A 12,834-nucleotide genomic window follows, 5' to 3' on the forward strand; every position below is an offset into this window, starting at 1 on the left:
GCTTTGTCCTAATTTAAAAAGAACAACTTCAACTGCGCCAATGTGATGTTTTTCATTTCTCTCCGAGTGGGATTGCCAATGGAGGAAACTCCAGGTCTTCATGTCAGTAGTGCTGAGTTGGGAAAAGATTTGCGCTGTGGCCCATACCCAGTAGGAATTGGGTTGAATCTGCTCAAACTCATTTCAGATAGGACCCTTACAACCAACCGATAGAAACCTTGATCACTTTGGCCTGGACAATCGGGTGTTAAAGGTGAAAGGTCAGTTTGCTAACCCACTGCGCCACCCAGTTCCCGTTCGATAGCTTTTATTGTTACAGTCTATTTTTGTGTTAAGATGCTCAGGAGTGGCATTTGCCGCTTGAATCAGATTTCTAACTACATATTTGGGTACTTGCATAGTCCTAATGGCCTCCTGGCATGGAGGGTTGCACATAGTTGATCATGATAGAAGATAATGACGGAGCGGGCCGTTAATCGTGTACAGTTAATTGTAAGGTTTGAGATGGCATCTTGTCAGCAGAGATAAGTTGTCACTTTTCCAGTTCAGCTGAAACTAAATGATTGTAAAATAAGTTATGGGTGTCCTTGGGCCTGTCTGGGGAATGATGGCTGAGAACGCATTCTGGTCCCATCAGTCTCGGGCAGGCTGCTTGATATTTATGTGAACTGAATGTTATTTTATTCCCCCTCTAGTCATGCTTGTCAGCTTCCAGAGTGAAAAGTGAAACCACTTTCCCAACTCGTACTTCAAGTGTCGAAATGCAGCTATTGCAGATTATTATTTTTTTTTGAACATTGATGCCCGATTGGGAAGAACTAATATGTGACACTGAATATATGAAAGGGTCGCAAATGACCCTCCCCTGTGAAATGAAACCTATGAGTTTTAATGCTCCTGTCAGAACTGGTTTAGAAGTAAAAATGATGGTGTAGCCATCTAATTTCTGCCCCTTTTTTTAGATAACTTGTAGCAATCAACCTTTTCACGCTTTGATTGATACAAGGCAGATGCCTATTTTATATTCAATCCAAGTCAGGTGCGTTGCTTTAAAGGGAGACGGAGCAAGCACTAATTTACAGTCTCTGAATTAGGCTGTCTTTACTGCTGTTTTCAATGTTACAAAGTTAAATTGATGGAGCTCCATCTGTTAGAAAGTAAAGAATGGTCAATCGGCAAGTGACTCGGGTACTGCAACTTGCTGTGTAAATCTTACCGATGCTGACCGTACCCCATGAGTCTCGACCGGAGACAGACTTGTTTTCCTGAAAAGCTGTAAGCTACCTGTAAGTGTCAAGAGCATCAAACTTAGATTTTGGAGACCATGTTTTGAGATCTTGCGTTAAGGGATGTTACTTTCTAAGATATGAGTGTGCATTCTATCACCAGTTACAGTACAACTCCAAGTCCATAGTCCAGTCTGTTGTGCTCATGCCACCGAAGAGTGAGATATGATGGCAGAAAGGATAGTTGGAAAAGATGTTTTTCTAAAATAGAACTGTGTCAGCCATGGTTCAGTGGGTAGCACTCTCGCCTCTGAGACAGAAGGTTGGGGGTTGAGCACATAATCTCGGCTGACACTCCAGTGCAGTTCTGAGGGAGTGCTGCACTGTTGGAGCTGCCGTCTTTCGGATGAGACGTTAAACCGAGGCCCCATTTGTCCTCTCAGGTGGATGTAAAAGATCCCATGGCACTATTTCGAAGAAGAGCACAGGAGTTCTCACTGATGTCCTGGCCAATATTTATCCCTCAACCAACATCACTTTTAAAAAAAAAACAGATTATTTGGCCATTATCACATTGCTGTTTATGGGATCTTGCTGTGTGCAAATTGGCTGCCGTGTTTCCCACATTACAACAATGGCTACAATTCAAAAAAAAAATACTTCATTGGCTGTAAACCACTTTGGGACATCCTAGGTTTGTGAAAGGCACTATATAAATGCAAGTTTTTTTTTAAAATAGCAGCGTTGACTGAAGCTTTCAATTTTTGTTTTCTTCACAATTTTCTTCCTCTTTTCTCCACTCTTCTCCTGAAGGCTGTGACTCATGGTTGGTGTCTGGCCAACTTCTGATACCTCACCCAAGTGGCCATTTTTCATGTGTGTGAGGACAGTACATGGGCAGGCTTTTCAAAAATGAGAAAAGCATCACAGCTGCACCTCATCCTGTCCTCACCCAATAACAACACACAGTTTCTAGCATAAGTCACTGAATCGCAATTGAGTGGGAGCTCTGGCTGATTTCTCCCCACCCCCACCTATCCTAGGTGAGCTGCAGCCAATTGCAGTTTCATTACCCAGACAAACCAACTCACTACAAACTGGGAATCAAACTTGCAACTTTCCTGGTCTGTAATGCTCAGTACCATTCATCCTGTAAGCTATGGGGAGCTTATCTTCAATTTGTAAATGTAAAACATTAAATATAAGGATTGGTTGGTGTGACATTGAGCTGGAAACATCAGGAAGTTCACAGGTTCAATGCCTAATCTGTGCTATAGTAGCTGATATCAGAAGAGGCACTACCATTGGTTTCAGGTCCTTGGGCTAAGGAGGGTAGTGGATAACCACTCAGGATACCTGCTCCTGATCACTATACAGGAAAGTGCATGTATGAGCATCAGGTGAGGACAGGGCTGGCTATGATGGCTCCCATGGTGAAACAACTAGTCAACACTCACAGTTTAGATTCACAGATGAAGAATGATCACTTATGTAAGGTACTGGAGGACTGCAGATGTTCATGGAACTGTATCCCAGCAAAAGTCAACACCTTGAAGAGAGGAAAGGAGAAAATGGGGGGAAAGGGGACAAAAGAACTGGGATTGAATGGTTCAGGATTTCTTCACCAGTGCCGAACTCTGGACTCGAAGAGCTGTTGATTAGAAGACTTGCCTAGGTTCTAAACAATAGTTGCTCCTCCGTTTCAGTTCCGGTGTTTGTTTTGCTCTCTGTGTTTCTCTCCAGACTCCGAATGAGTGAGACAATCTGATTGCAGTGAGCTCCAAAGCTCATCTAACAGCATACTTCCATCGCAGAACCTTTTGTGGAATAATGCTTCAGTATCTCAGTGCGGTGGGAACTGTCTTCTTTGTATAGGTTGGGGCGGTTTCGATATTAGCGGGAACAGCAGAAGAACTAAGAGGGAGTCCAGAACAACGGGGCATAACCTTAAAATTAGAGCTGGGCCATTAAGGGGTGATGTCAGGAAGCTGTTCTTCACACACAGTAGAAATCTGGAACCCTCTTCCCCCAAAAAGCTATTTGAGACTCGGTCAATTGAAAATTTCAAAACTGAGATTGATAGATTTTTGTTAGGTAAGTGTATCAAGGGTTACGAAACCAAGGTGGGTAGATGGAGTCAAGGTACAGATCAGCCACACTGGCAGAACTGGCTTAAGGCGCTGAATAGCCGCCTCCTGTTCCTATGTTCCTAACTAGTATACACATTGTAGTTATTTTAAAGTGACGGTTTGTAACCTCGTTTCTGGCCAGTGTACGTCACCCTGTGGCTGATGCATCGCTGATCTGTGTGGGGCCCGCTGGTAATCAGAAAAAATGGCTGCCTGCACCAGCAGTGGTAATGTTTATATTGGAAGGGGAGGGGTTTCCGTCTCCAGAGATGTTGGCATAAACCATGTCTTTGAAGCCAGAACCACTTGTCCACCTTACAGCACTGCCATCGTGATCGGACTGGCACTAGCTGCAGTGTAATAACGTAAATGCGATATCAGTCTTAGAACCATCAGACCAGACCTAACTGAACCACATCAAAAGGATTACAAATGCAAGCTACTCTCTTAGGACTCATTTCTTCATCTGAGGACCAAATACTAACACTGGAGAGCCAGGTGTCTCAAAAAACCCATTATTTCAATTAAAAGCCACTATACTGTAAAAGAAAAGAAAGACTTGCATTTTATAGCACCTTTCACAACCCCAGGATGCCCCAAAGCGCTGTACAGCCAATGAAATACTTCTTGAAGTGTAGTCACTGTTGTAATGTAGGAAACGTGGCAACCAATTTGCGCACAGCAAGATCCCACAAACAGAAATGAGGAAATGACCAGAAAACCTATTTTTAGGTGTTGGTTGAGGAATAAATATTGGCCAGGACACCAAGGAGACCTCCCCTGCACTTCTTCAAAATAGTGCCATGGGATCTTTTACCTCCACCTGAGCGGACAGACGCTGCCTCGGTTAAGCTGCATGGAATGTCAGCCTAGATTTTGTGTTCAGGACTCTGGAATGGGACTTGAACCACAACCTTCTGACTCAGAGGCACGAGTGCTACCACTGAGCCGTGGCTGACTATCATAAGGGTAACTTACCCTTAAAAGGAAATCGTAACATATGATAAACAAAGCGAATTAATCTGTTCTGTGTAGCCCTACCAATGCAGTCCATTAGAAGAATGAATCTTTCCTGCTGTACATCACCGTAATGTGTAATAAAAGTAATCTTGCATGGAAAGATAATATCTTGGTGCTCATATGTGGCAACTCCAGGGATGTGCTTCAAGCCACTATGCCACCTCATTTCTTGCTTCCAGCTGTATATACAACCAAGTCCTGTGTGTAGCAATGTTTTTAAGGAGTAGAACGCAGCCCCTAAGGGCATTTAGAGAATGGAATTTCGCCACCCAAATGTTAAACTGAGTGATAATCGTTTCGAGCTGTGGTAAATGCATGTTTCCAATTGGAGGGGAGGCATCAAAGCTCGTAGAGTTTGTGGATTTTTTTGAGGGGACCAGTGGGAAGTATTTGAGCTTAAATGGAGTATAATGGAGATCAACAAAACACCCATTGAGACAAAATTGACCAACTGTTTCCGAACAGGATCAAAGTTTTGTCTATATGATGTTCTGTATTTATTAGAGAATAATAATGCACTCAGTGTGCTGTGGTTTATAACTATTATCCCATAACTTCTTATATATTCCATTTATAATGCATATATTTGGAAAATAATAAAAATTAGCTCTAATTACCATTTTCAATTAGACGTAAACATTTCAAATTCAAAGTTTATCGATGAGTGGATTCTAAAAATAATTCCACACTGAATCATTGTTCTTCTTCGATCTGTTCTCCATTGTAATATCATTCACTGTGAAATACAGCACAATACTTTGGGGAGATATTATCGTAAGTGATGTATAGATTCATTACAACTCAACATCACCTTGTCACAATTTTTAAAAAATCCTTCACATCAGTTCCAAGCAATGTACATATTTCAAATCGCAAACAGCTTGGGGTTCAGTGAATACAATGCCAGTGAACAGTGATGTGTTTTCTGTGTCAATTATCATTGCTGCTCTCAGGAGAATCCTTTCAGACAATACAGTGAATCAGTGAGTGACTTATCGGTTGTAATGTAACTGAGGGGTTCAAGTAGTTCACAAATGAAATAATGAATACCCAGGAGTGAGTAACAGGATGCTGTCCACTCCCTCTTCATAGCATATGATACAAGACTTGGGGGAACGGGACATAGCATTGGTTATAACAACAACAACTTGCATTTATATAACGCCTTTAACTTAGTAAAGCATCCCGAGGCGCATTACAGGAGCGTTAACAAACAAAATTTGACACTGAACCACATAAGGAGATATTAGGACAGGTGACCAAAAACTTGGTCAAAGAGGTAGATTTTAAGGAGTGTCTTAAAGGAGGAGAGAGGTGGAGAGATTTAGAGAGAGAATACCAGAGTTTAGGGCCTATGTAGCTGAAGGCACGGCCGCCAATAATGGAGCGATGAAAATCTGGGATGTGCAAGAGGCCAGAATTAGAGTAGCTAGTGCATGTAATATAGGAGTGTTACAATTCAAATGGGAGATTTCATCAGTGGCACCGTATACACAATACAGAAGGTGGGCATAGTGTCTGAAGAGCTGTCGAGCGTCCCTTTCAGAAGGGACCTGTTTGGGTAAGTTCATCAATCCTGCTCTCCTACAGAGAAAACATGCCCGAAGAGAGCATAGTTGCAGATAGAGCTACAGCATTGTAGCTCCTATTCTCCGTGCTCTCTTTGAACATGGCTCCCCATTGAGAACACTGGATGGATGAATTTATTCTGTGGTATATTAATGCCTGGCGACTAAGAGTTACTTCTTGAGTTCTAGAGTTTATAGCTTACCATTCTAATCTACTTTAAATAAAAGTCTGTGATTTCAAACTATTTTAATTATATTATTTTCTCTTTTAGTTTCCTCCTTTCCGTCTCCTCAGCAACCCACCATCTCCCTGCTCAGGAATATATGTCAAGCACCATTCCCAACCAGGTTAGACAAGAGACTTGTTCCCAAGCCTCTGCCTGTGCCAATCTTGAGCCTGCTGCTATCTTCCTCTTTCAGTGATCTGAGTTGGGGAATTCGCCCTATAGGGATTTGCAGGCCCAAGTACAGTATATGTCCTATGTCAAGGTTCTGACATATAAACACTCTGTTCCATCAAGCCAATCTTGTATGACCTCTACCTATTTTCTCTGCAAGAATATGACTACAACCCCTTTTCTTGAGATGTTTGTATATTACATAGGTCTCCTTGGTTTTGTACAGCCTTGTCACGGGAATGGATTCTAAGGTTTCATAATGTTTTGTGATCTCAGGTTCAACCATGGTCCAAAGGATTACTGTGACATTAAGGCAAAAACACCCTTGGGAAAGAAATGATCAATGCCCTTGGGTACTTGTGCCTGCAATTGCATGACCAATATATACTTGACTATCTATACCAGCTCAAGTATTGCCCAGATTAACAAACTTTCTCCGCCCTCCCCCCACCCCAGGGCCTGTGAAAAGGACATATGGAAGGAAGGCTAAGTTGCGATAGTAGGACCACCTAAAGTTTGGACAGGCAGACAGTTGGGGGACTTGGCAGAGAAGAGAGCTCAGTGCTAAGGTGTTGTGGCAACTTTTGATCATCCTTCTAACTTAACTGAATTAAGTTATACATCTGCCCATTGAACTAATTGACTGCTAAAGACAGTATCAGGAGTTATTATAGGTTTAGCTAATGAACAAGCTTTTAGCTGCACTCACAATGACTGGTCTAATGGTCTTTTCTTGTTCTGTTTCATCAGGCAGTTTTTGAGATTTCTGGCTCAGTTTAATGCAGAAATATATAGCAAAACCTGGCCTCTTGGCTTTATGTTCCTTTACTTTGTAAATTATGTGCACATTTTGTGTGTAAGATTATATATTTCCAATTATAGTTAACATTTTCTTTGGCTTCAAACCAAGCTGATATGTCAGTACTGAGTCTAGAAATTGATAATTACACAGCATATTGTGTAACGTGCAACCATTTGAAAATGATAGGTGATACCTCTTTTAGAGGAATGATGGTTTTAACACAGCATTGTGTCAGTGAGGATATGATTTTACAACAAACCTGCCACAAACTATCTTCCTACCTCCTCCCTCATACGTCCTCGAGAGATTTAGACCAACTTTGGTACGTACGCTGTCACCTTGACAGAGACCAGAGACTGAACCTGGGTTCTTCCTGGCCTGCATGATTTAGTACCACACCACACAATGCCTTTACTCGCTGAGTTGTCAATGGGAGCCTTTGTTGTAGGTTATCAAGAAGTGTGCTGCATTGATCGTGGCTGGTATGCAAGTCACATCTACAGATGTTGCAGCAGCCGCCAAAAGATTCTTTGTAATTCTCAGTCCCAAGTTTGCTGCTTGTAAAACCCATGTGAAGTTTGCACTTTTAGACTACATTCTACGGTAATTAGACCCTGAGGAGTGCTGCTGTTGCTATCCTGCCAGGGCTGTAGCCGTACATCTGAGTGAGGCAATGACATGTTGTCCCCCACCTGCAGGTCTGCCAGTCCCCTGTTCGTCAGGTGACTTACAATACACAGTGAGATGCTGTGGGCTTACCATGTACTGGAATCTGCACAGAAGTGGCAGGAGCTCTACCCTAACTCCTTTCAAACCTTCCGCATCTTTATTGACTCCAGGAAGGATGAAAGAAAGTCATTCTTTATTTTTCCCATGTGTCGTAGGTAGCACTCTAGCTTCTCAATCAGAAGGTTGGGCGTTCAAATACCTCTCCAGAGACTTGAGCACAAAATCTAGGCTGACACTCCCAATGCAGTACCGAGGGAGTGCTGCACTGTCGGAGGTGCCGTCTTTCGGATGAGGCCCTGTCTGCCCTCTGGGGTGGACGTAAAAGATCCCAAGGCACTATTTCGAAGAAGAGTGGGGGGGCGGTTCTCCCCGGTATCCTGATCGATATTTATCCCTCAACCAACATCACCCAAAAAAAAGATTATCGGGTCATTATCACATTGTTGTTTATGGGACCTTACTGTGCACAAATTGGCTGCCACGTTTCCTACATTACAACAGTGACAACACTTCACAAGTACTTTATTGGCTTTAAAGCGCTTTGACATCTTGAGGTCATGAAAGGTGCTATATAAATGCAAGGATTTCTTACCTTTTATGTGTATAAAACACTTGGGAGAACTGAGGTATGTGATGCTAGTATTCTATATGTCAGTCCCAGCTGCCAGAGTTCGGATTTCCTTTTAGAGCATGTATTGTTCATGTGTTGGAAGTGTTCATAAATTATTGCATGGAATCATTTCTCATGATGATTTTTATTTCTGTTGAAGATACTGGCCTGGGAGACTCTGTATGCTCAAGCCCCAGTATATCAAGCACTACGAGTCCCAAACTAGAGCCCCCACCTTCACCCCATGCCAACAGGAAGAAACATCGCAGGAAGAAGAGCACCAGTAATTTCAAAGCAGATGGCATCTCAAGCACAGCAGAAGGTAACCCACTGTGTTTATACTTTATTGTTCCTTAATAGTGTTTATCATTGACTACAATTAGATTGTTATGGGGTTCATTGATTCAAGGAAAGGGAGCAAGAGTCTAGGGGCCTCAAGCGTTCAGATTCCTGCTTGTGTGCGTCTGTGCTCCATTTTGAAAGGTTTCCCAAATTTGCAGCATTATAAGTGCGACCTATTTGTAAGTTTGCTTGTGTGGTGTTTATGGCAGGATTGACTCAGCTTAGTGGTCATTGGCATTGGCAGTGTTACTTGCACAGGATGGTTGGACATGGGTTTGTGCTTCGAGTACCACTCCCGTGGTAAGTTCCTGAAAACAGTGGTGCTGTTGATCTGCAGGTATCTTTTTTGCTTGAGAAAGCAGGAGGTGAATCGCTCTGTATTACTCTTACACACTTTTGTGCTTGGCAGAGACTGGGGAACAGGTCTTCTATCCATCATCATCATTGGATAGTGTTTAGTGCAGGGAAACTATTCTTTTCCTCCATTCCTCTTGTTGGTGCTGACTCATACTGGACTGTGTTCCCAAGAGGCAACATTGACCAAGTGTTTGTTATTCTTGTGTGAGACAGTGAGAGTCAGCAGACCATTCAGAGACAGAAGGCATCACTGAGGAACATTATCCTATCCTTACCCCAGTCCAATACTAACCCATACAAAATTCCAGCAGAGGGCACTAGGGAATGATCAAGAGTTTGAATCCTAATTGTTTTCTTTCTCTCTCAATAACTGTGCTCACATTCTGGCCAATTGTAGGACCTCCACTGCTACCTTGCCTGAGATCACAAACTCAGCACAATCAGCAACAACCACTTGCATTTATGTAACCCCTTCAATGTAGAAAGAAACGTCCCAAGGTGCTTCAAACTTGGATCTTCCTCGTCTACACAGGACCATACTAGGTGGTGCATTTATTCTCTGGGTGAATTCCGCCACCCCAAGTTATAATGACAGATCCAGAGACACCATTAAAGGGATGTTTTCCCACAAGCCTTGTTAGTATTTTATTTTTGGACATCCCTTCGAGCAAGATTTGTCTGCCTGAAGAAGATTGAAATTCACCAGAATCTGATGCTTCTCTGCCTCTTCCCTCAATCTCGCAGCACCCTGAGTTTGTAACTACAGAGCAGGTCCTTGTGATCTGGTTCTGAGCGGCAAATACCCTTTGCAACAACACAGTTCATCTGTAAACTGGCTCTTTAATTCCCAACATTTAGTTGTCATGTTTGCTGAGGATACATATTCGCTTGATCATCTGGGACCATTTCAAAATGGTCCCAGATGATCATCAAGTCTATGTCCCATTGCTAAGTCCTTGACACTGGTGTGAACTCGAATGGAAGTTGGGATTGGCCACATGGGCCATTGGTCTGGTACATTCCTAAAATAATTTCCTGATGTTTTGGTTGACATGTGAGAGATGTGCTTATATGCTGTTTGATCGCATGTATATGATGAGCTGGTTCTATAATGTGTGTCATGGTGATGCTGACTGGATAACTGAAAAATCCAGATGTTTATCAAAATATCACATTGATACCTATAAATGTAGTCAATTTTTAACTTCAAGAAACAATCAACTTCAATCGGTTTAGGAAAATCAGTGGGAGTTGCTATATGATGTCACTGTGATGGAGCAAAATTATTTTTCTTTCCTGATATGAATACTGCAAGCACAAAGAGCTAGAGCAGCCTTCTCGAGTTCTTGTATGGCTTATCTGTTTGTAGTGCGACACCTCACAATCTCAGTCTCATGCTACTTAACTGTCAGCAGCACAACACCAAAATATCAGTGTTTTGGAAAACGGCAGAGGCATTTCTTGTGATACCAGATTTACGATGCCTACATTCCACACCCGGTCAACCAATGTGGGGGCAATCGCAGATGCTATAAATCTTCGAGGCCCTCTTTCTATAAAATGCCAGCACTCTGATCTTTTCATCACTAAAAGGGGAAACGTTTCCTCCCATCCCATCTTCGCTTTGGAATCTTGTGGGGTATGGTGCCACGGCAACAAGACATTTCCTGAATTGGTCGGCGCGCTTGTTCTGTGGAGCAGATCAAATGGATTTGACCTGCAAGTAATCTAACTGTCAGAGTCCTGGCTTTAGAAGAGTCGCAAATGAAAAAATATTAAGTCTCTTTCTTTAAACCATAAAAATTGCAATTACCAGTATAGGTGATTAAATCAGCGGGCATAACCCAAAATATTAAATTGATAAAAAATCGTGTTTTTTTTGCATTTCCATTTCACACATCACTCAGATCAGCTAATCAATCGTTAACTCGCAGGGCTTTAAAGTTCACTATTGGTTCCAGACATTTGAAACATCCATTAACATTTCTTCAGAGGAAAGGTTTCATTGAGCGTAGTACCAAGACTCAGTCATTACTTAAAAGTTCTGGTTATTGAGTGAATGTGCCCAAGTCCTATTGAACTACATGTCCCCACCAAGTACTTCATCCAAATGCAGATATGAAACTTGTAGTTATTTTAGTTCAGTGCAATGTGATGTGACCTTGGCTCAGTGGTAGCACTCTTGCCTCTGAGTCAGAAGGTTGTGGGTTCAAGATCCCATCCAGAGACTTGAGCACAAAGTCTAAGCTGACACTCCAGTGCAGTACTGGATTTAAAAGATTCCACAGCACTATTCAAAGAAGAGCAGGGAAGTTCTCCCGATGTCCTGGCCAACATTTGTCCCTCAACCAACACCACCAAAAACACCTATCTCATTGCTGTTTGTGGGCCCTTGCTGTGTGCAAATTAGCTGCTGCATTCACCTACATTACAACAGTGACTACACTTCAGAAATAATTCATTGGCTGTGAAGCGCTTTGGGACATCCTAAGGATGTGAAAGGCACCATAGAAATGCAAGTTCTTTCCGACTATTGTAATTGATTGATCATCTCAGTGCCTACAGGACAGAGGTGTGAGAAAAGAATGCACAGTGACGTGTTAACAGTTAATAATCTTCATCAGGTTGAGTTTTCCAGAATTCAGGTGTGCTCAAGATTCATGAAGACCCAGAGATGTAGCCTATCAGTGATCTGTGATGAGGTGATTCAGCACCTTCCCAGTTAATATTTACATAGAATTACTTAGAATGTACTGTACAGAAACAGGCCTTTCGGCCCATGCTGATGTTTATGCTCCACACGAGCTTCTTCCCACCCTATTTCATCTCATCCTATCAGCATATCCTTCTGTTCCTTTCTCCCTCATGTACTTACCTTGCTTCCTCTTAACTGCATCTATGCTATTCACCTCAAATACTCCATTTGGTAGCAAGTTTCACATTCTCACCACTCTGTACATAAAGAAGATAATTCAAGATTGAAGCTCACTACTTAAGGTAGTGTGCCGGGGCACGGTAGGAGATGACTTATGGCCACATTTCCCCATGGAGTGAATTCCTTTTTCTCAATTTTCTCCCTTCTCTCCTGAAGGTACTGCCTCTTGCTTGGGGTATATCCACGTGTTCGGCAGCCTTTCCCAGCTTTGCAGAAGTGGCAGTTCTTCATGTTTGCATCCAGACAGTGAGAGTCACCAGGCCCTCACCTGACATACACACCTGTGCACTTTCAGTAGAGGTAATTATTTAGCTATTCGGAGCAGGAGCCCTGACTAATACGTTCTCCTCCCTAGCCCAATTGAGGACAATTTGTTGCATTCCCATCTGCTGCCCAGCTAAGAACAGATAACTCAGCACAGACTGAGAATAGAACCTAGGACTTTCTAGTCTGTACGGTTTAGTGCTGCTAGTAAGTTTTCCATCTGAGCTGAACGTTGGTTTAGATTGGAGTTGGTGTCCAGTGGGAATGAGATGATTTTCCCTCCGGTACGGAAGATTCAGGTGAATCAACTCCAGCTATTCTCACAGAGCTCCCAGCGTGGTTTGCAGAGTGACATTGGTGGAAGTAGATAGCTTGCCCAGACTGTTAAGTCAGAAGATTAGAGTCAGTTGTGAACTAAAGAATTGAATGACAAGAACCCGTTTAATTTTGCTTT

At 42.5% G+C, this 12,834-nt stretch overlaps 1 protein-coding gene across 2 annotated transcripts in view; it reads left to right on the forward strand.

Moving 5' to 3' along the window:
- Positions 1-12,834, forward strand: part of agap1 (ArfGAP with GTPase domain, ankyrin repeat and PH domain 1) — a 655,663-nt gene that overhangs the window by 497,338 nt on the left and 145,491 nt on the right. For both annotated transcript variants that reach the window (XM_067987994.1, XM_067987993.1), the window contains exon 13: positions 8,643-8,804. In XM_067987994.1, the coding sequence (XP_067844095.1) occupies positions 8,643-8,804 (162 nt within the window). The remainder of the gene's footprint in view (positions 1-8,642; positions 8,805-12,834) is intronic.

This window comes from Heptranchias perlo, chromosome 7 (assembly GCF_035084215.1).
Source record: "Heptranchias perlo isolate sHepPer1 chromosome 7, sHepPer1.hap1, whole genome shotgun sequence".
Taxonomy (NCBI): Eukaryota; Metazoa; Chordata; class Chondrichthyes; order Hexanchiformes; family Hexanchidae; genus Heptranchias; species Heptranchias perlo.